The sequence below is a fragment of the Myxine glutinosa genome, chromosome 12 (genome assembly GCF_964187855.1).
Source record: "Myxine glutinosa chromosome 12, kmMyxGlut1.1, whole genome shotgun sequence".
NCBI classification, from domain to species: domain Eukaryota; kingdom Metazoa; phylum Chordata; class Myxini; order Myxiniformes; family Myxinidae; genus Myxine; species Myxine glutinosa.
Window position 1 is genome coordinate 30,432,977 of NC_136272.1, and position 21,430 is coordinate 30,454,406.

Genomic DNA, 21,430 nt, shown 5'->3' on the forward strand with positions numbered 1-21,430 from the left:
TGACCGCTGTTTCTCGACAACCACGGGTCCGATATACTTTAAACTTGCCAGGTATATTGCTGGGGACCCGAGGATGTGCCTTTTCAAGGTTTCATATTAATCGGACAAGTACTTACCGAGCTATGGCGATTTCTTTACCAAACACTGCAAGCCGTTCGCTTTGGACCAAACCATTGCATGTAAATAGAGGGGGGGGGGGGGGGGGTTCTGTGGTCGTTGCGAATGGACCAAACCATTCATGTAAATAGAGGGGGGGGGGGGTTCTGTGGTCGTTACTGCCACGTGGTTTCAAAGTTTTTTTTTGTTGTTGTTGTTTGCACGCATGTTTTTTTGCACCCACGTACGGGCACGCCCTAGGATGTTTACACACACACACCCCTACACAAATTTTTTTTTTTTTTTTTTTTTGGCAAGGAACGGGCACCCACGTACGGGCACGTCCTAGCTTATATATAGTACGGGCATGCCCTAGTCTTACTATAATTCACCAAATGTCCTTCTTTCTGTTCGAAGGTACCGTAAAAACTGCTGAACCGATCGCAAAGATATTATGGGTGGATAATCCTGGGACCCTTGGCAGTAAAATAGGCTATTTAGTTTTCCCAATTTCAGCTTTGGTCTCCAGCATTCTCAGGTTTGGACTCCCGCATAACATTCGCGTTCGCATAACGTTCATTGTGACGATGTTCCCATTGTGACGTTTCAGCTTTGGTCTCCAGCATTCTGAGGTTTGGACTCCCGCATAACATTCGCGTTCGCATTACGTTCATTGTGACGATGTTCTCATTATGACATTTCAGCTTTAGTCTCCAGCATTATCAGGTTTGACTCCCGCATAACATTTGTGTTCGCATAACGTTCATTGTTCTCATTGTGACGACGCACAAACAGCTGCACCCGGGAAAGCAACATGTCTCCATCGATCGCTAACAGATCGCTGTCTCTGTCGATCTTGCCAAGGCCGTAACAGCCATCGGCTCAAAATCCTTTTCACTGTTGATTTGATACAGTTACACGTATCGGGAATTTGGTACACGTATCGGGAGAAAATACGACATAGCGATTGTGAACACGATTATCGATCACGATTCATGATCACGATCATCATGATCATAGTGTATCGATCACGATTTGAAACACGATGGAATAATATTTACCGATATGAACAGTGATGTGGCTTTTATTGAAATTCTAAAGATACTGTTTAGATTTTGATGATTTGCGTGTGATATGATTCAACGGATGTTAATATGAATCGTTTAAAATGAAAAAAAACCTTCAATTTCTGATATTTTGCCATCGCCATATGCAGATTCGCCACGGTCCCATGATCGATGTTTCTATACGTGAACGTACCCGTTTGTTTGCGAACAGGTACGTTTTTCATGGAAGTCCTTCACGAACTTGCTGTCCATGTCTGACGTGCGACTGAATGAAGGTGCTACACGAATGTGGAATTTATTGGTTTCATGCTTTAGCATTCGCCGTATCTGCATTGCCTGTTTGCTTCTGGCCTCCCACCCGTGCATAGCACGGGTATCTCTCTAGTTAATACAAGTTTATCATTTCATATTATCTCAAAAGCGATACCTAAACCGAGAGTTAAATTCTAATGTAATATTTATCAATATTTTAGATGGTGATGCTGCTTTTTAGAAAATTAATCTATTACCTAAAAATGACATCCAGTTCGGATTAGCTTTGAGACTGTTTGAACGAGGCAGACATGAGGTAAAGGAAAACTTACGTCGTGAGTAAGAGCTCAATCTCAATGTCAGACGTGCCCGTAGTAATATGTGACGTATCAAAAAGAAGTTCGAACTCACTCTGTAAACCAAAAGGAAAATGAATGCGATTTAAATAAACATGCAAAAAGGAATTTCCACAAGAGCAAAGGATTTGAGTGAAGGGATATCGCAAGGAAATAATTATTTAATATGATGCATCAAAAGTATTAACGGATTAACAAATTAACTTAAGGGAAGATAAGAACATTGGAGGTAGGCCTCAGGCCTCAGGCCCACAAACCTCCTGTCCCTTCTTGAATGGATTTCCTAAGGTACAGAAGGTTGTTGTATCGTTCGCATGCATACATGTAATCTGCAACAACATTAAGGAAATGATAAGGACTGGTATTGCTCTGATAATGCAAATAGCAGAAAAGCAATTACCGACAATGCAAACACATGAAAGTGTGAAATGTCACACTACCTTGCAATGGAAAGAAAATAAATGAGGATAACAACATTCGAATTATCGTAATTTGAACAAATTGTAATCGAGTGCGACAGGATGGTAAAACTGTAGCATACTTACCTTTCCGGTGTCTAAAATGAGCTCCATTCTCAACCACACTATAAACTGGAACGACACTCGGTAGAGCGCAAACCTCCGCCAGGCTGAACAATTTATGTTTTGTATGCCACTGATAGGCCAGATCTGGATCCTGACCTGAACCACAATCAAATTGGCTTGTTCTTGTCAGCTACCCAACTCGATCACCAAGTGTTGGCATAATACGTCCACAACTTTTTGAGATATCATGCTACATATCGTTTTTCGTCCCATCATTCAATGGTGAAGAATCACTTAAAAAAAAAAAAAAAAATTCTCAGATCCAGATCTTCATCAAAATCGAATCAATGCATCCTTGTCACACACCCAACCTGTCTACCAAATTTCATCAGAATACATCCATAACTGAGATATTGTGCTATATATTGCTTTTGGCCTTATCACTCAATGGTGAAGAATCACTTAAAAGTTATAGTATGCATCCGGATCCTGATTCGGATCTTCACAAAAATCGAATTAATTTGGATGCCTTCCCCCACCCCTAACTTACTCTCCTTAGTGCCACCAATTTCCAACCCCTCCCCACTCAAAATAGAGCTACCACCCTCACACCTCCTCCGCGCTCAACATCCTTAGTCACTGTTCCCTACAGGTGTTGTGCTTCCCCCTCTCTCATCCTTGAGTCTTCTGCTCACTTTATAATATGTTCTATGTGTTAGCTCTTATACAACCCTCAAGCAAGTATCCAAAAATTTTTTAAACCTCCCCCCACCAACTCTTTTCATTCAATATGATTACAGCTGGTTAACAAAAACAAAAGAACTGATGGGCCCTTTTCCCAAAATCAGAAATACTGGAACAAACTTACATCCTTCTCAGTACATCGAAAGCCTTTGTATCCGAGGGTTGGAGGAAGAGTGACAGTGAGCTTGGCTTCGTGGGCAGCATGCCCGTCTTTGTCGGGATCCGTCGGATCACTCGGCAGGTTCGTCACATTCACCTGCAGTGCGAGTATCTTCTGTTTACTCAGAGGTAACCATTGATTGCCTTGGTCATCTCTAAAAGTGAAACCAAACAGTAACAAAACATGAGCAAAAAACGAGGGAAATTCATAGAGGTCACATGCATTTCCACAGCCAATCATAGATCAGCAAAGGCAACACGAGATCGTTTCTAAAGAAATCATGCGGAAATGCAGTGCCAATGCACTTTGCTTATTTTCAATAGTCCATTTTCTTCATACGAGCATCTGAAATGAAAAATTTGATGATCAGTTCTAGTAATTTTCTATTTCTTTGATCAAATTCTCATTTAATGATGGACCGGAGGCAACGAACCAGCCATCCTATCTGTATAAGCACTAGTGAAAGAAAAATATCCGATGGTTCCTTTAAAACAAAGCAGGCATTTTGTGACCAATGGCCTCCATTTTTGCTCACTTGGCCAATTAAATACCTTGCTTAACACCCTGACCAACCTCCAATTACCTGCACTATGCACTAATCCATGAGAACACACCATCGTGGCCGACTACTCGGATAGTACCAGCAGATTGAATTTGTCAGAGTATTCCTCTTCAGAAAAAAAAAAACTAACTACTACTAGTACTACTACTAGTACTACTACTACAACTGTCCTAATTCATCCAACCTGTTGTCGGGTTAGTGATGGGGAAATTTCGTTCAAGTCTTTCACTATTTGGCTGACTCGGCCTGATTTTCGAGGGAAGGTGATTTTGGCAGGAATTTGTAATTTGTACAGGATGTCGGAGATAATTCACCTTCTCTTGGTGAGTGAGACATGCAGTGTGATGGCCATGATTGAATACAAGCAGATGGGACACACACAACCCTTTTTCACATTTTGATGTATTACAGACTGAATTTAAAATGGATTAAATTGACATTTTTTTTGTCATTGATCTACACATAATAACCAATAATGTCAAAGTGGAATTTTCTTTTAGAAATTTTTACAAATTTATTGAAAATTGGTCATCTCCCTGACCAAGGTCCTTTTTGCCCGGTTACTCAGTTTGGTCGGACGGCAAGCTCTAGTAAGAGTCTGGGTAGTTCCAGATTCTTTCCATTTCCTAATGATGGAGCTCACTGTGCTCTTGGGAACTTTCAACACTATAGAAATAGTTTTATACCCTTCCCCAGACCTATGTCTCCTCACAATTCGATTTTGGAGCTCTACAGACAGTTCATTGGCCTTCATGGTAGAGTTTCTGCTCTGACCTGCACTGTCAGGCCAGACAGCTTACAGGTGAGTGCACATACCTCTAGACAGGGCCGGTACAAGAGTATTGGGCACCCAAGGTGGACCTTCAGCATTGCACCCCCCTCCCCCCCCCCCCCACCCCCTCCGACCCCCAGCCCCAATTAACTTTCAAAAATGTATATTGTGCAATTGTATGAATAAGACTTCTGCATTTCTAATTACAGATTTATCTTAACATTAAAGAGGAAAATATGATACTGATTGCACATTTATTATTTATTTATTTACCTTTTTCACAGGATATGTGCAAGAACAAATTCACATAATGTGTAATATGGATGACGTGATGTCATACTATGTATTCCTTCAACAATGTTGATAATTAAAAGTTAGAATTTCACTTTTGACGAGGTGGATACCCCAACAAGTGATTGTTGCATCATTAAGGATTTTATTTTATTTTTTTGTATACAAGATCGAGGCCCATGTAAGAGCTAACATTAATCACAAAAAAAAACGGACACATAAAACATATAATAAAGGGAGCAGGAGACAATATGGGGAGAGAGAAGGAAGCACACAAGTACAACAGTAGACAACAGGGACATCGGGAGATCTGTGGGAGGGAGAGGGCTTGGGGGGGGGGGAGGAGGCATAGGAAGGGGGTGGGAAGGTGGGAGAGGTATAAAACACATGGACCCTGCTAGGACTTCCAGGAAAGAAGTTGGTATTTCAAAAAAGTGGATCTGGGGTGAATTAACGGTGGTAGAAAAGATCAAGGTTTTGGATGGGGGAAGATAAGAGATGGTGATGAACATCTGTTTTAAAGACCTGGAAGGAGGTGTGGGATTGAAGAGTGTGTGGGAGTTTGTTCCAGAGGCGGGAGAAAAGAGGAATGAAAGAGTGAAGGTGAGCAGAGAGTCTTGATTTTGGCAATTTCACCATAAGAGGGTTGCTGGCAGATATTGTGCGACCTGTAGGAATATTTGGGGGACAGAGCACAGATAGAGCTGGGGGAGCTAGGCCGGAGAGGAGTCGGTAGAAGACAGAAAGACCACCTACCTGCCTGTGGCGAGTGAGTGAAAGGCGCTCACAATCACCTTCATTGCGGGAGATTCCAATGATTCTGAAAGCTTTGGTTTCAACAGCGTGAAGCTGAGCTAGGTGTGAGGGAGGAGCACCAGCCCAGAGCGGAGAGCAGTATTCCATTGAGCTGCGGATGAAAGCCTTGTATGTGGTGAGGAGCTTAGGTGTGCCAAGGAGGGACTTCGCACGACGGAGGATGCCCAGTCGGCGACTGGCTTTGGAGGCCAGCTTGGAAATGTGGTTTTCCCAGCAAAGATCATGGCAGATTGTGAGACCCAAAAGCTTGAGTGCCAGAACTTCTTGGAGAGGATTGTTCAGAAAGTAGATGGGAGGGTTGTCCAGTCGGTCTTTTCGGAGACACAGTGAGAGTGTGAGATTTGTCAGGATTGAAAGACATGTTCCACTTGTTTGACCAGTCTGATTTTTTCCAGCTCTTCAGAGAGTGAGAAGGCTGCAGACTGCTGATCTGAGGGATGAGGTATGGAGCGGCAGAGAGTGGAGTCATCAGCAGAGATAGAGAGGATTTTCCAGATAGTCGGAGAGATCATTGATGAAGACCAGAAAAAGCATATGGCCCAGGACACTGCCTTGGGGAACTCCAGCCTGAACAGGAAGGGGAGATGAGAGAAAACCATTCAGGGCTACACGTTGACTACGACCAGAGAGGAAATCCGCAAGCGATGCGTGGAAATTTCCATGGATACCGTAGGAGGAGAGTTTGGTGAGCAGAGTGGGGTGCCAGACCGTATCAAAGGCACGTGATATGTCAAGGGAGACAGCTCTGATTTTATGTTTGGCATTGAGGACCTCCATCCATTGTTGAGACAGCAGAAGCAGCATGTCCAGAGTAGAATGACCTGGTCTGAATCCAAATTGATGATCCGAGATTAAGCGATTGGAGAAGAGGAAGGATTTGAGGTCAGAAGCGATGATTGATTCCATGATTAATGTATGTTTGGATCAAATTTAGCTTGGAAAAGCTTCACTCATTAGCCACAGAAACAGGAAGGGTGAAGAGGATGCGGAAAGCAATAAATGTGTCGGGGACATTATTTGTGAGATTGTTTTTCATAAATAAAGTTCAAAACTTCTTCTCCTCGTGCCAATTTTACAACTCATTTTGCAATGGCTCGTAATTCATTAAACAAGTCGGAAACATCAATGCATTTGGAGTCCCCCTGTTATAAAGCTTGCTCTAGCTTCAAGCAATGTTCCACTATTTTATTTGACGTTCTATTCTGCAAACTGTGAACATCAAAGAGGAAGCCAAACAGAACGAATTTGATGCATCTGTGTGAAACTTTCTTGTACCAACTGTATTGCTGTGTCGAGGATTACAAAAGAATAAGTTTAATTTCAGTTTTTCCTTGTGGTTCTGATTCGGTTCATCATCCGTTTCATTTGTGAACTGCTTCCAGTTTCTCCCAATACGGACCGAATCTGGTTCAAAGTGTCCCGGTATCTCCAACTCCTGAGTAAGTAAACGTGCATCTATCTATCTACCAGTGCTTTGTCGAACCCAATCTATAAATATGCTGACGTTCAGGAAGAAGATGTTCCAATTCCTTCCAAGAACGACCGCTTCCGGGAGTAATTGTTTTTCTATTTATTAATACATATGTGACTTGAATATAACTGTCATTGATCAAAAAGGCTTCGGCAATATAGAGCGAGTATATAACCACCTTTAGAGGCCATTTTTCCCCGCAAAGCGGGGGTTGGCCTTTTTCGGGAACCGTGGTTGTTGTTGTTTTTCGGTCCCCTTTTTGAAGCAATGTTTTACGGCCGGATGCCCTTCCTGACGCCAACCCTTTTTGCCGCCTTTAACGACAAACAGGGAATATAGAGCGAGTAACCCTTTGTTTTGTACAATATAGATTCTTGAGATATTTCATCCATGCGGCAGAGCCGCACGTATGCGATTACGGAAGCAAACATTACCTGGGTAGAGGATTCTTTCCTCGGTTGTCATCCTCCCAAGGCCAGAATAATGACTTCAGCTGCAAGTTACTGTAGCAAATATTATTCTTGCAATCCTTCTTCAGAATATGCACCTGAAACACCGCATATAGCCACACCATCAAGGTACATTTCCCTTGGGTTACATTTCCCTTTTATTGTCCAGCTATCAGCATTCAGTCTCCAGACACCACCTGTACACGCCAATCAGTCACAGGATGCCTTAATTTGCTCGTCTGTTTGTTTATTCCGCTTGTACACACATCCACGACATAAACACAAATACCCACCAATATGCGTGCGGAGCGATCGCTGGAATTCCAAACTGGGAAGGCATCAAGCGAAGGGAGCTTGTCCGCTTCTTTTCTTTGTCTTAGGCGCTTTCCCTTGACGAGGTTAAACTTGAAGTCGAACACGATAGGACTCAGTTTATCACGGATGTTGGCCTGCAATTGCAAAGACAACAAGTAATGTTAAGTTATCAAGTTAATTACATGGAGTACAAGGTAGATTGATCCATTCAATCAAAACGAAAATATCAAATTGAGTACCAGGTACAAAATGGCATCACATGTGACAGTCGGCTTTGATACTTTAGGGGATATGGCTCTTAGGGGTTAATTAAATGTTGATTATAGCATAGTTATTCCCACACCGAGTGTCTAGAGTAAGCGTGAAAGTAAGTAAATGTTTTGGTAAATGTGCGTCGCTAATTCGTATTGCAAGACATGTGACACCTACCCCAGTGTGTGTCTAACAATAGATGACATCCCGTTTGTCCTTCATTTCATATTCTCACCTCTGTTTGGCTGTTAAATGTGCTTAGAAAGGGTTTCGCTAGACCATCAGCCGCAAATTTAGGCCGGAAGCAGGGATTGCCTAGGCCCAATTACCAAAGGACAAGAGACTCAGCTTGGTAGAGGGTAAGCTCTGCCCTCGGTCTGGGATCGAACCAATAACAAGCGAGAGAGGGGAAATGTGCATCATGGCATGAGGTGGCGGTGGGGGGTTTGGGGGGGGGGGGCAGAGATTATAAAGGTGCGTGCAGTGGGGGAAGTGAGGAGATGCCCAAGAGAGATATGGGGAGAGTGATGTGTGCTCGTCACTGCAGGTTGTACTCCGTTAAGACCGATAGGGAAGCCAAGCCCCAGCTTGCCCTGCCGGTGCCATGATCCTCCTGCTTGCCACCTTGACAGGTGATCACAGGCCCAGACATTTGCCATCATTGCTCCACCAACTACACATGGGTTTGAGCTTATCGAGCCCTGCTGTCTTGTCACGATACCTCATCAACAGTCATGTCTGTCGAAGGCCTAAGGCATAGTTAAATAAGGACCTGTGTACCGTCGAGGATCCGTTCCATGGGGTATGTATTTGATTGGGGTGAATTTTTGGGATTATAGTTTTTTATTTTATTGAATGACATGTGATCACTGTTGTAAATATGTGCTTTTCTCCAGCACACAAATATACCTGTTGAACTCGACTTTCCCTCAACTCATCCTTCTTGCCCATGAAGGTGGCATATGGTGGCTCTGGGGTGGAACTGCTCAAGATAGCGATTGGCGCAATCATGAACCGTCAAGGTACCGATAACGAAAGACTCTGGTATCTGGGCCAGACAATAAGATCTGTCTCGTGTTAGTCCTGGCATGTCACTCACCCAGCACAGAGATTCCAATCGGTAAAGTAACGTGATGTTGGGCACGAGGATCCGCCTGGGAATCTCTGACTCACCGAGTTTGGACAGGAGTTATCCAGACTGACTGGTGCACTGACACAATACGAATTACTCCGAGGAAGGTTCACATAACACCGAGCGCAAAGAAAATAAAAGAAAACAGAGGTTCACACCTTCAGAGTAAACGTGATACTTTGGCAAACATTGGTAGAAGGGCCAGTGAGCTTCATTCGGCCTTTTTGGGAAGAGATATCGACTCTTTTTGCAAGTCCCTGCTCCCGACGCTCAGCATCCACCTCCAGGTTGTACTGCAAGGCTTCCATAATTCAAAAAAAACAAAACATCAAGACGTTAGCAGAAGCAAAGGGAAAAGGTAAAGCGAAAAATAATTGAGTTCACATTGGAATTAGCAATATTCAAATAATTGCTATTATCTCCAATTTTACATCAAAAACATCGTTTCAAAAATATTCACCACCAGGAGCCAATCCCGATATTCACTTATCAGTCCCGGATAACGCAGGGAAAACCATCCCACAGCGTAGCCAAATTACCTCCCAACATCACAAAACTGCCCCCCAGCATTGCCAAACTGCCCCCCAGCATTGCCAAACTTCCCACACCATAGCAAAACTGCCCCACAGCATAGCCAAACTGCCCCCCAGCATAGCCAAACTACCCTCCAGCATAGCCAAACTGCCCCCCCAGCATAGCCAAACGGCCCCCCAGCATAGCCAAACGGCCCCCCAGCATAGCCAAACTGCCCCCCAGCATAGCCAAACTGCCCCCCAGCATAGCCAAACTACCCTCCAGCATAGCCAAACTGCCCCCCCAGCATAGCCAAACGGCCCCCCAGCATAGCCAAACGGCCCCCCAGCATAGCCAAACTGCCCCCCAGCATAGCCAAATGCCCCCCAGCATAGCCAAGCTGCCCCCTAGCATAGCCAAATGCCCCCCAGCATAGCCAAACGCCCCCCCAACATAGCCAAACGGCCCCCCAGCATAGCCAAACTGCCCCCCCCAGCATAGCCAAACTGCCCCCAGCATAGCCAAACGGCCCCCCAGCATAGCCAAACGGCCCCCCATCATAGCCAAACGGCCCCCCAGCATAGCCAAATTGTCCCCCAGCATAGCCAAACGGCCCCCCAGCAGAGCCAAACTGCCCCCCAGCAGAGCCAAACTGTCCCCCAGCATAGCCAAACGGCCCCCCAGCATAGCCAAACGGCCCCCCAGCATAGCCAAACGGCCCCCCATCATAGCCAAACGGCCCCCCCAGCATAGCCAAATTGTCCCCCAGCATAGCCAAACTGCCCCCCAGCAGAGCCAAACTGCCCCCCAGCAGAGCCAAACTGCCCCCCAGCAGAGCCAAACTGCCCCCCAGCATTGCCAAACTGCCCCCCAGCATTGCCAAACTGCCCCCCAGCATTGCCAAACTGCCCCCCAGCATTGCCAAACTGCCCCCCAGCATTGCCAAACTTCCCACACCATAGCAAAACTGCCCCACAGCATAGCCAAACTGCCCCCCCCAGCATAGGCAAACTGCCCCCCCAGCATAGCCAAACTGCCCCCAGCATAGCCAAACTGCCCCCCAGCATTGCCAAACTTCCCACACCAGAGCAAAACTGCCCCACAGCATAGCCAAACTGCCCCCCAGCATAGCCAAACTGCCCCCCAGCATAGCCAAACTGCCCCCCAGCAGAGCCAAACTGCCCCCAGCAGAGCCAAACTGCCCCCAGCAGAGCCAAACTGCCCCCAGCAGAGCCAAACTGCCCCCAGCATAGCCAAACTGCCCCCAGCATAGCCAAACTGCCCCCCAGCATTGCCAAACTGCCCCCCCAGCATTGCCAAACTGCCCCCCCAGCATTGCCAAACTGCGCCCCAGCATTGCCAAACTTCCCACACCATAGCAAAGCTGCCCCCCCAGCATTGCCAAACTGCCCCCCCAGCATAGCCAAACTGCCCCCAGCAAAGCCAAACTGCCCCCAGCATAGCCAAACTTCGCCCAGCATAGCCAAACCACCCCCAACATAGCCAAACCGCCCCCAGCATAGCCAAACCGCCCCCAGCATAGCCAAACCGCCCCCAGCATAGCCAAACTGCCCCCAGCATAGCCAAACTGCCCCCAGCATAGCCAAACTGCCCCCAGCATAGCCAAACTGCCCCCAGCATAGCCAAACTGCCCCCAGCATAGCCAAACTGCCCCCAGCATAGCCAAACTGCCCCCAGCATAGCCAAACTGCTCCCAGCATTGTGAAACTGCCCCCACCATAGCCAAACTGCCCCCCAGCATAACCAAACGGCCCCCACCATAGCCAAACTGCCCCCCAGCATATCCAAACTGCGTCCCAGCATAGCCGAACTGCCCCCCAGCATAGCCGAACTGCCCCCCAGCATAGCCGAACTGCCCCCCAGCATAACCGAACTGCCCCCCAGCATAGCCGAACTGCCCCCCAGCATCGCCGAACTGCCCCCCAGCATAGCCGACCTGCCCCCCAGCATAGCCAAACTGCCCCCAGCATAGCCGAACTGCCCCACAGCATAGCCGAACTGCCCCCCAGCATAGCCGAACTGCCCCCCAGCATAGCCGAACTGCCCCCCCAGCATAGCCGAACTGCCCCCCAGCATAGCCAAACCGCCCCCAACATAGCCAAACTGCCCCCAGCATAGCCAAACTGCCCCCAGCATAGCCAAACTGCCCCCAGCATAGCCAAACTGCCCCCAGCATAGCCAAACTGCCCCCAGCATAGCCGAACTGCCCCCAGCATAGCCGAACTGCCCCCCAGCATAACCGAACTGCCCCCAGCATAGCCGAACTGCCCCCCAGCATAGCCGAACTGCTCCCCAGCATAGCCGAACTGCCCCCCCAGCATAGCCGAACTTCCCCCCAGCATAGCCGAACTGCCCCCCAGCATAGCCGAACTGCCCCCCAGCATAGCCGAACTGCCCCCCAGCATAGCCGAACTGCCCCCCAACATAGCCAAACTGCCCCCAGCATAGCCAAACTGCCCCACAGCATAGCCAAACTGCCCCACAGCAGAGCCAAACTGCCCCACAGCATAGCCAAACTGCCCCCAGTATAGCCAAACTGCCCCCAGCATAGCCAAACTGCCCCCAAGCATAGCCAAACTGCCCCCAAGCATAGCCAAACTGCCCCCCAGCATAGCCAAACGGCCCCCCAGCATAGCCAAACGGCCCCCCAGCATAGCCAAACTGCCCCCCAGCATAGCCAAACTGCCCCCCAGCATAGCCAAACCGCCCCCAGCATGGCCAAACCGCCCCCAGCATGGCCAAACCGCCCCCAACATAGCCAAACTGCCCCCAGCATAGCCAAACTGCCCCCAGCATAGCCAAACTGCCCCCAGCATAGCCAAACTGCCCCCAGCATAGCCAAACTGCCCCCAGCATAGCCAAACTGCCCCCAGCATAGCCAAACTGCCCCCAGCATAGCCAAACTGCCCCCAGCATAGCCAAACTGCCCCCAGCATAGCCAAACTGCCCCCAGCATAGCCAAACTGCCCCCAGCATAGCCAAACTGCCCCCAGCATAGCCAAACTGCCCCCAGCATAGCCAAACTGCCCCCAGCATAGCCAAACTGCCCCCAGCATAGCCAAACTGCCCCCAGCATAGCCAAACTGCCCCCAGCATAGCCAAACTGCCCCCAGCATAGCCAAACTGCCCCCAGCATAGCCAAACTGCCCCCAGCATAGTCAAACTGCCCCCAGCATAGCCAAACTGCCCCCAGCATAGCCAAACTGCCCCCAGCATAGCCAAACTGCCCCCAGCATAGCCAAACTGCCCTCAGCATAGCCAAACTGCCCCCAGCATAGCCAAACTGCTCCCAGCATTGTGAAACTGCCCCCACCATAGCCAAACTGCCCCCCAGCATAGCCAAACGGCCCCCCAGCATAACCAAACTGCCCCCACATAGCCAAACTGCCTCCCAGCATATCCAAACTGCGTCCCAGCATTGCCGAACTGCCCCCCAGCATAAACGAACTGCCCCCCAGCATAGCTGAACTGCCCCCCAGCATAGCCGAACTGCTCCCCAGCATAGCCGAACTGCCCCCCCCAGCATAGCCAAACTTCCCCCCAACATAGCCAAACTGCCCCCAGCATAGCCAAATTGCCCCCAGCATAGCCAAATTGCCCCCAGCATAGCCAAACTGCCCCCAGCATAGCCAAACTGCCCCCAGCATAGCCAAACTGCCCCCAGCATAGCCAAACTGCCCCCAGCATAGCCAAACTGCCCCCAGCATAGCCAAACTGCCCCGAACATAGCCAAACTGCCCCCAGCATAGCCAAACTGCTCCCAGCATTGTGAAACTGCCCCCACCATAGCCAAACTGCCCCCCAGCATATCCAAACTGCGTCCCAGCATAGCCGAACTGCCCCCCAGCATAACCGAACTGCCCCCCAGCATAGCCGAACTGCTCCCCAGCATAGCCGAACTGCCCCCCAGCATAGCCGAACTTCCCCCCAGCATAGCCGAACTGCCCCCCAGCATAGCCGAACTGCCCCCCAGCATAGCCGAACTGCTCCCCAGCATAGCCGAACTGCCCCCCAGCATAGCCGAACTGCCCCCAGCATAGCCAAACTGCCCCAAAGCATAGCCAAACGCCCCCCCCCCAGCATAGCCAAACTGCCCCCCAGCATAGCCAAACTGCCCCCAGCATAGCCAAACTGCCCCCAGCATAGCCAAACTGCCCCACAGCATAGCCAAACGCCCCCCCCCCCAGCATAGCCAAACTGCCCCCCAGCATAGCCAAACTGCCCCCCAGCATAGCCAAACTGCCCCCCAGCATAGCTGAACTGCCCCCCCCCCCAGCATAGCTGAACTGCCCCCCAGCATAGCCGAACTGCCCCCCAGCATAGCCGAACCAGCATAGCCGAACTGCTCCCCCAGCATAGCCAAACTGCCGCCCCAGCGAAAGCCGAAAAAGCCCACCCCCCCAGCATAGCCAATCTGCTCCCCAGCATAGCCAAACTGCCCCATACCATTACCAAACACCCTCCCCCCCCCAGCATAGCCAAATTGCCCCCTACCATTACCAAACACCTCCTTCCCCCCCCCCCCCCCAACGTAGCCAAACCATCCCCCAAACAACAACAAACATGCATTTTAAGGCCATTTTCCCTGCTAGAGCGGGGGTTAGCCTTGCGGTCCCCATGCCAATCTTCTCCATATTGCCCTATTTTCTGCATCTCTCCTTGTTAACCCCCTTGCCCGCATTTCTTCTTCCACCATCTTTAGCCAAGTCTTTCTCAGTCTTCCCCATCCTCTACTTCCTTCTACATTCATTTCCATCACTCTTCTCAAACAGTCACTTTCATCCTTCCTCAACACATGACCAAACCATCTCAACCTGTTCCTATTCACAGCAACAATCACAGGCTCTATTCCCATCATCTTTCGCAATTCATCATTTGTCTTCCTCTCAACGATACTCCGCACATCCACCGAACCATTCGCATTTCCACCCTTTCCAGCCTTCGTTGCTGCTCTACATTCATGACCCATGTCTCGCATAACTCTCGCATAAATCATAACACTTCTCACAAATGCAGCATACACCTTTCTCTTCAGCTTCAACGACACTCCCCCTTCCTCATCAGCACGCCACTCAGTTCCCAAAACTTCTTCCATGCACATCTCACTGTAGCAACCGTTGCCGTGTCTGATCCAACTTCTCCATTCAGCATGTCTCAGAGGTAGCAAAATGTTTTCACACCTTCCAGCTTCACGCCGTCTCCAAGATGCAACTCAACATTTCCTCCATCTGCAGCTCCCTCTGTGCACACCTTACATTTGAATGTAGCTGCCACACTGGTTAATGACCCTCTCAGACCACTACAGTTTTGATGAACCAACTCAGCGCACATTGTACATTGAATGGAGTTCACTCCGACACCCTTCCTGCACACAGCACATGGCCACTTCCCAGTTCTTTCCACCTCACCACATGCTTTACCACTTGCCATCACCTTCGTCTTTCCTATATTTACCTTCAGACCTTTTGTCTCCATACATTCCTTCCACTTGTTCATCTTCTCCTTCAGTCCATCCATACTTTCTGCAATCAACACCAGATCATCTGCATACAACAACTCCCACGGTAAACCCTCCTTTACGTTCTGAGCCAGCACCTCCATCACAGCTACAAATAGTAGTGGACTTAGCACCGACCCCTGATGCACTCCCACCTTCACCTCAAACTCACCACTGTTCCCGTCCTTCGTCCTTACAGCTGTGCGCGCTCTTTTGTACATTGCCATCACTACTCTGATCAACCATTCCTCCACTCCTAACTTCCTCAATGCCCATGTCACTACTTCGCGTGGAACCCTATCGAATGCTTTCTCCAGATCAACAAACCGAAGAAACAACTTCTTCCTCTTCTCCATGTACTTCTCCTGCAACTGCCTCACAATACAGAGCGTGCCTGTCGTTCCTGTTCCTGGCATAAATCCAAACTGCATTTCGTCGATCTTCGTCAAATTGGAAATTGTGGAGAAATTGTGGAAAAACTACATTTCGTCAAACCATCCCCCAGAGTGGCCATAATCCTTGCTTGGAAATTGCTTCATAATAGATGATGATGGTGGTAATGATGATGATTGAGGTGGTCTTGCTATGACTTGCAAAGCCTCCTTTTCAAATTAAAAAAAAAAACTTCCAGTCATTGCTATTCAGCTTATCTTTGTGAAAAACGTTTCTTCAAGGAAATTTCCTCAATCTTCTCCGTTTCTGCAGACATCCTGCTTGGTGGACGTGTATTGGTACATTTTTTATTTCACCACAATGACAATAGCTGCTTCGTTTCTCATGGTCGACTGCAGGCCCATCTATCTGTCACTCCAAGAAGGCATTAATACCCAATGACCTGTGATAATGCCAATGACCAATGATCTGTGATAGACCCTGACAAAGGTCTCTGTGGACGACATGTTGCACTTCGAGTCTGTTTTACAAAACCATGAGTTGGTTGCGCCTTTGCATTTTCTGCTCTACATTTCCGGTGAATTTCACAATAATATCGAAAAGATAAAACAAATAAAGGAACTCACAAATTCCATTCCAACATAATTTCGTTGTGTTTGGTTGTGGTAGATGATGTCCAGCACGAGGTAAAAAGTAAAATGTACAATTCAAACGCAAATGTGGTGCTTTTATTTATTTGGAAATACTTACACAGATTTTGCTTGTATTTTGGATCCTTCGGTGTGTACGAGGCACATGGACGGACAATAAAACTGAAAAAGAGGAGCGAGCATCCAATGAAACAAGAACCATTGAACATGGAAAGAAACCAAATAATACATGCCTTCGACACGTTTGGAAAACCAGCACAAGGTTCAGAAACATGCTCCACTTGTGCAGGTGGCACACATCGTCACACACTTGCACCCGTTAAACGCATAAATAAACCCAGAGTGTGATATTAACATCAAGTGAATGAACTTGAGGAAACAGCACTTGTTCTTTACATGCATCACTTGTAAAGTCTTACCGTATAGCCCAGCAGATATGTGAAAAAATTGTGCTTTTGGTGATACAAGCATGAAATTTTGAACACTGATAGAGCATACTACTAGGAAGATTTTTGGATATAGGGGCATTCAAATCTTTTCCTAGGGACAAAATGGCGGCCATTTTTAAAATGGCCGTTTACGGATAATAAGATACACAGTACCGATGTCTATAAAACTAGATTTACTTATTGCTCAAGCACACCTATGATGTTTTTTTCACGTAAACAGGTTGTAAGATCATAATTAAATGTCAACAAACTCACATAACATTTATTTGGTCCTTATTCTTTACAAAAATAATTACTTTTTGAGCTATTTTGAGCAAACTCCAGAAACACAATGGAAATGAAGTGAAAATGCCACATTAACGCTGTGGAAGTGACTTTCACTATAAAACAGTCTACAAAACAGTCTTCCACATGTTTGTGTATATGTAACAGGTGTGTTATTCCTCCTGTATACTATCGTGTGCACTCCCCTGCACAGTGACACAGAGCTGAGCACTGGAGTGCGGCCTTAACACACTTGCACTGTTTCCTGCAACCCTTCTTGCATCCACATCTAATCAATTGTCGGCATGCCTCAGTTGCCTCTGTGAGGGTTGTCCAATATATCCCCCAGCCGTTATTACTCTGTTTCCAACCCCATTCACTTGGCGATGGGAGCTCAGGTGCGCAAATCATCATCTGGCCCCAACAAAAGCCGGCTTGGTAGGCAGCTCTCTTGATGTGTTGTCTGAGGGCTTCTTGCGTTGGTGGGATAGCCTCTATTGATCTACCAGTCTGGGTGAAGAGATGCTTGCGGGCATCGTTAACATGTTCCTGGCTGCTTGTTCGATCGTAGAGCAGAACAACAAAACGCTCCAGTGGATCCATGTTGTCATTTGCAGTTGAAATGGTTGGTGTGGCAGCCAGTGCGCAGAAAGCTGAGGTGACCTCATCATAGGCTTTCCATGTTTCCCATGCTGTTTTCTTCCCCCTTCCGCCGAAGCAGGACACGGTGTCACACCCAGTGAAGGCGTGGAAGAATGGCAACCCTCGGCACTTGTTTGGTCCCAGTGCCACAGCCATCTCGTGAGCTGCCAAGTGCCTGAAATTCTTCCCTGTGCCAAAAGCAACCCAGAGTTCATCGATGTCAAGATATCCAGTTGCTGCCACTGCAAGGATCAAAACATCTGTGTCCACTGTGCGGATTGACACCTTGGTATAGCCCTGTCTGACTGCATCTTGGACATGGAGTAGTATCCTTGTATCTGCCTCCTCGTGACTACACGGGGAAAGACCAGTAACATCTCGTGGCTGTGTACAAAAAACTTCTTTGTGGTTTGTGGTGACGATTTGCTTGTCAGTCTCAATGTTTGCTATCCTCGTTGCTAGAAAGTCAAACAACTCCACCTTGTTCTCGTCTATGCGAAGGAAGGCCTGCCAGTTTCGAGGGATGGAACTAGATGGCTCAACTCGTCTCCTGGTGCCTTTACCCCTCGTCTTCCTGGTGTCGGCTTTCAAACTGTCTGGGAAATATTCATCCCAGATAATATCAACCCTGCTCTTATTTTGTATCTGAGATGTGATGTATGGCAAGAATACTAGTGATGCATACTCAGAGAAGGTCTTCGCATTACGAGGTGCCAGCATGTTCACGATGGCTGCTCCATCCAGGATCATGACTTCAACAGGGGGGCTTACATCATCATTTTCCCGTGAGGTGATCAGATCTTCTAAGCACCCAACCAGATCAGACTTGGTTCCAAGCCGGATTTTGCCCATTTGTGACAATGCAGGGGGACAAGCTTGGTTTTCATGTGCAAAGAATTCATCAAGATCTCCATTCCGTGTCTGGGATGCAATAAACAGCCTGGAGAACAGAACGCAGTCATTCTTCAGAGATACCACCTTCAACTCTGTTCTTGACTTCTCTCTGACTGGGGGTCGGCTGAAGAGAGGGAGATTGTTTCTTTTTATTGGGTCAGTGATAGGCTTTGTCTGATGTACAAGCCTCTCGTTCACATATGTGTCATACTGTTCTTTTCCCAGCTTCTCGATCTGGTAAAGGGTGTTGATGACTGCTGGGTCTGCCAGGTCTCTGCTGTCTAGCACCAAGAGATCTTTGCTGTCGTCACAGAATGGGTTCCCCATCTCTCCTATGACACGGGTGAGTGCTCTCACATCTCGAGCAAAGGCTACCTGCGTGTGCTTTGTCTGTTCATGGTGTTTTAGTTCAGTTTTCCTAATTCTTTTTTCTGTTGTGGCCTCAAACTTATAGATCAGTTTGGCCATCTCTGGACCAGACACCATCCATCGGCGCAAAGCTGCAGCATTCTCCGTAAGACCTACAGCCCCTCCATCACCTTTCACCAATGCATTATTTTGCTCGTGTGCCTGGTCTAAGGCTATGGCAGAGAATGCACGTGTAGTCTTCTTCATGGTGAAGTTTCCTGCCAGAAACTGTGCGTATACAGTTGGATGCTTTGTTGCAAGTGTCACCATGTCGCGCAAGTGAACTGGGATCCACCTGGCATAGTTTGTATGTCCCAAGGCGAAGAACCATGGTACAAGCTTGGTCAGAGCATCAGTGTACAGTTGGAAGTTTCCTTCACGGACGGATCTCACATAGATCAGGACTGCCAGTTCTAGCTGCATAATTAGGAACCAGAACTGAAACTGTGGACTTGCATTGGCTTGTTCACCGCACCAGTCATCTAGTGGTATCGTATCCTGTCCCTCATCTAGTCCACTGGTGTACTGGCTGTAGGCTTCCTTCAGGAGAAGATAGAGAGTACTGGCTGTGACTTGGTGTGCTCGTCGTGTGCGTGTCACATGGGTCACTTTCAGGAAGGAATCAGCAGTACCACTTGTAGCAACCCCTGCAAGCATCAGAACGCCTGTCCACCCACTGCTATCCAGAAGGTCACCGAGGGTTTTCCATGCTGCCATCTCAATATGGAGTCCACCAAAGACCATGACGAAGTGATCTTCTCCGTGTGTTTCTGGCCATCTCCATTGGATCTGTTTGGCAAGTGTGTACAGTGGCTGATCAAGTGTGATTACAGGGATCTGACCTGGATTCAGAATATCGATTGCTTTCTTGATGGCATCCATGGAGTGACGAATCATTGCCACAGATTTTGCCTGGTCATAGAAGAGAGGCAGCAATGAAGTTAAGGCCACACTACACTCTGGTTCTTCTGGAATAGACTGCTTGCTGGCATGGTATCCAGCCCATGATACTGTCTCGTCTCCCTTAAGTGGTGTGTCAGATAGCACTGTCTTCTCCATCTGCTCCAGCCACCTGTCAAAATGCAAGATAATGAACACAATTAAGAACAAACAAGTCCACACAAGTTAACAAGTCTTGGTTATTTAGGTACACATATAACTGTCCACAGTTCAAACACAATAATCAGTTACCTGTACTCAATCTGCATTGCTTCAGGGATGAGTTGGCAGTTGCTTTTGTTGGGACCCGCTAGCTTGGGTACAGGTGGGTCACATTTACCCAGAACAACAGGAGGTACGATGGTGTATGACTGTGGCAGGTGTGCATCTGTTGTTGATGTGTCATCTGGGTTTACCCGTTGAACTCCACGGCTATCGCTATTTGGGTGCTGGAAAAGTGAAATGCCAGTGCCATGGAAGGAGTCGTGGGCACTTGTTGAACTGGGGTTATGATCAATGTTATCCACTGCCCCAGTTGTGAAGAGGTCACTTTTTAGCTCAGGGGGGCAAACTGTACCCTCATTTTGGAAGAAACGGCAGATTCTGTTCCCCAAGTCCGTGGAGATGCTAAGCACCCTGTCATAGGAGATCGAGAGACCCAGGTTGAACATAGTATCAACCAGGTCTCTTTTTCGAGTCTTTGTGTGGATAAGGGTGCCCAGGTACACAGGCAGGGGAGTCTCCCGATTGTGACTGTGCCTCGTGGACGTGGTAGTACTGCTACTCTCTCTGCGGCGTGAGTAACTGTTGAACATAAGGAGTTGTGAGATTGTGAGAGTAGGTGTTGATACCGACGAGTGGCTTGACTGCTCTTGGATGTTAGGACCATTCAAGATCATAGAAACTAGTGATACAAGCGAATTAGGTACCGAATGTTCTTGGCAGTGGGCTTCAAATGAACCACTAAATGTTGAGTTCATTTTCAACATGTCTCTACGAACTATATTTGCGGCTCTAGCAAGACAAACTCCATCACTGTCAGTGTCGTGATCACATGCCTTCTGAAGGGCTGAGCCAACATCCTGGTTGAAAGCAAGCAGAATATCTCGACCGGACATGTGCTCCTCTAGGTCTGGAAAATATGTCATGATTCGATCTTTGAGTTTGGTGGAGTGGACACGCCTGGTCAAGACTGTTCCAAGCTGTTCCAGCCTGGTGGTGTATAGTCTTGCTAGGTCTACCAGCTTGAACACTGGTGTCACAAGAGCATCTGTGCGGGCATCATCGATGTAGGACACTAGCTCTCCAAGTGCTATACCGTGATTGATATCATCTTGTTCATTCAGTGTTGTGCTTGTGGCCCTTGCTTTGTTATAAAGTGACACCAGACACTTCACGTGGTACTGTGCATCTTGTGCTATAAGGTCACCTGCACTCAGTTTAGCAAGAAGTGCCTGATCTCCTAGTTTCAGGGCAGTTGTCCTGACATGTTTATCGAGGT

General features: G+C 47.9%; 1 protein-coding gene across 1 annotated transcript in view; it reads right to left on the reverse strand.

Moving 5' to 3' along the window:
• The window catches only part of LOC137415488 (integrin alpha-6), a 137,413-nt gene that overhangs the window by 39,893 nt on the left and 76,090 nt on the right, over positions 1–21,430 (reverse strand). Inside the window, exons 11-17 of the mRNA XM_078766677.1 lie at positions 16,434–16,495; positions 9,418–9,560; positions 7,854–8,009; positions 7,546–7,658; positions 3,164–3,353; positions 2,029–2,100; positions 1,748–1,827 (exon numbers count right to left, since the gene is read on the reverse strand). Coding sequence (XP_078622803.1) covers positions 1,748–1,827; positions 2,029–2,100; positions 3,164–3,353; positions 7,546–7,658; positions 7,854–8,009; positions 9,418–9,560; positions 16,434–16,495 — 816 coding nt within the window. The remainder of the gene's footprint in view (positions 1–1,747; positions 1,828–2,028; positions 2,101–3,163; positions 3,354–7,545; positions 7,659–7,853; positions 8,010–9,417; positions 9,561–16,433; positions 16,496–21,430) is intronic.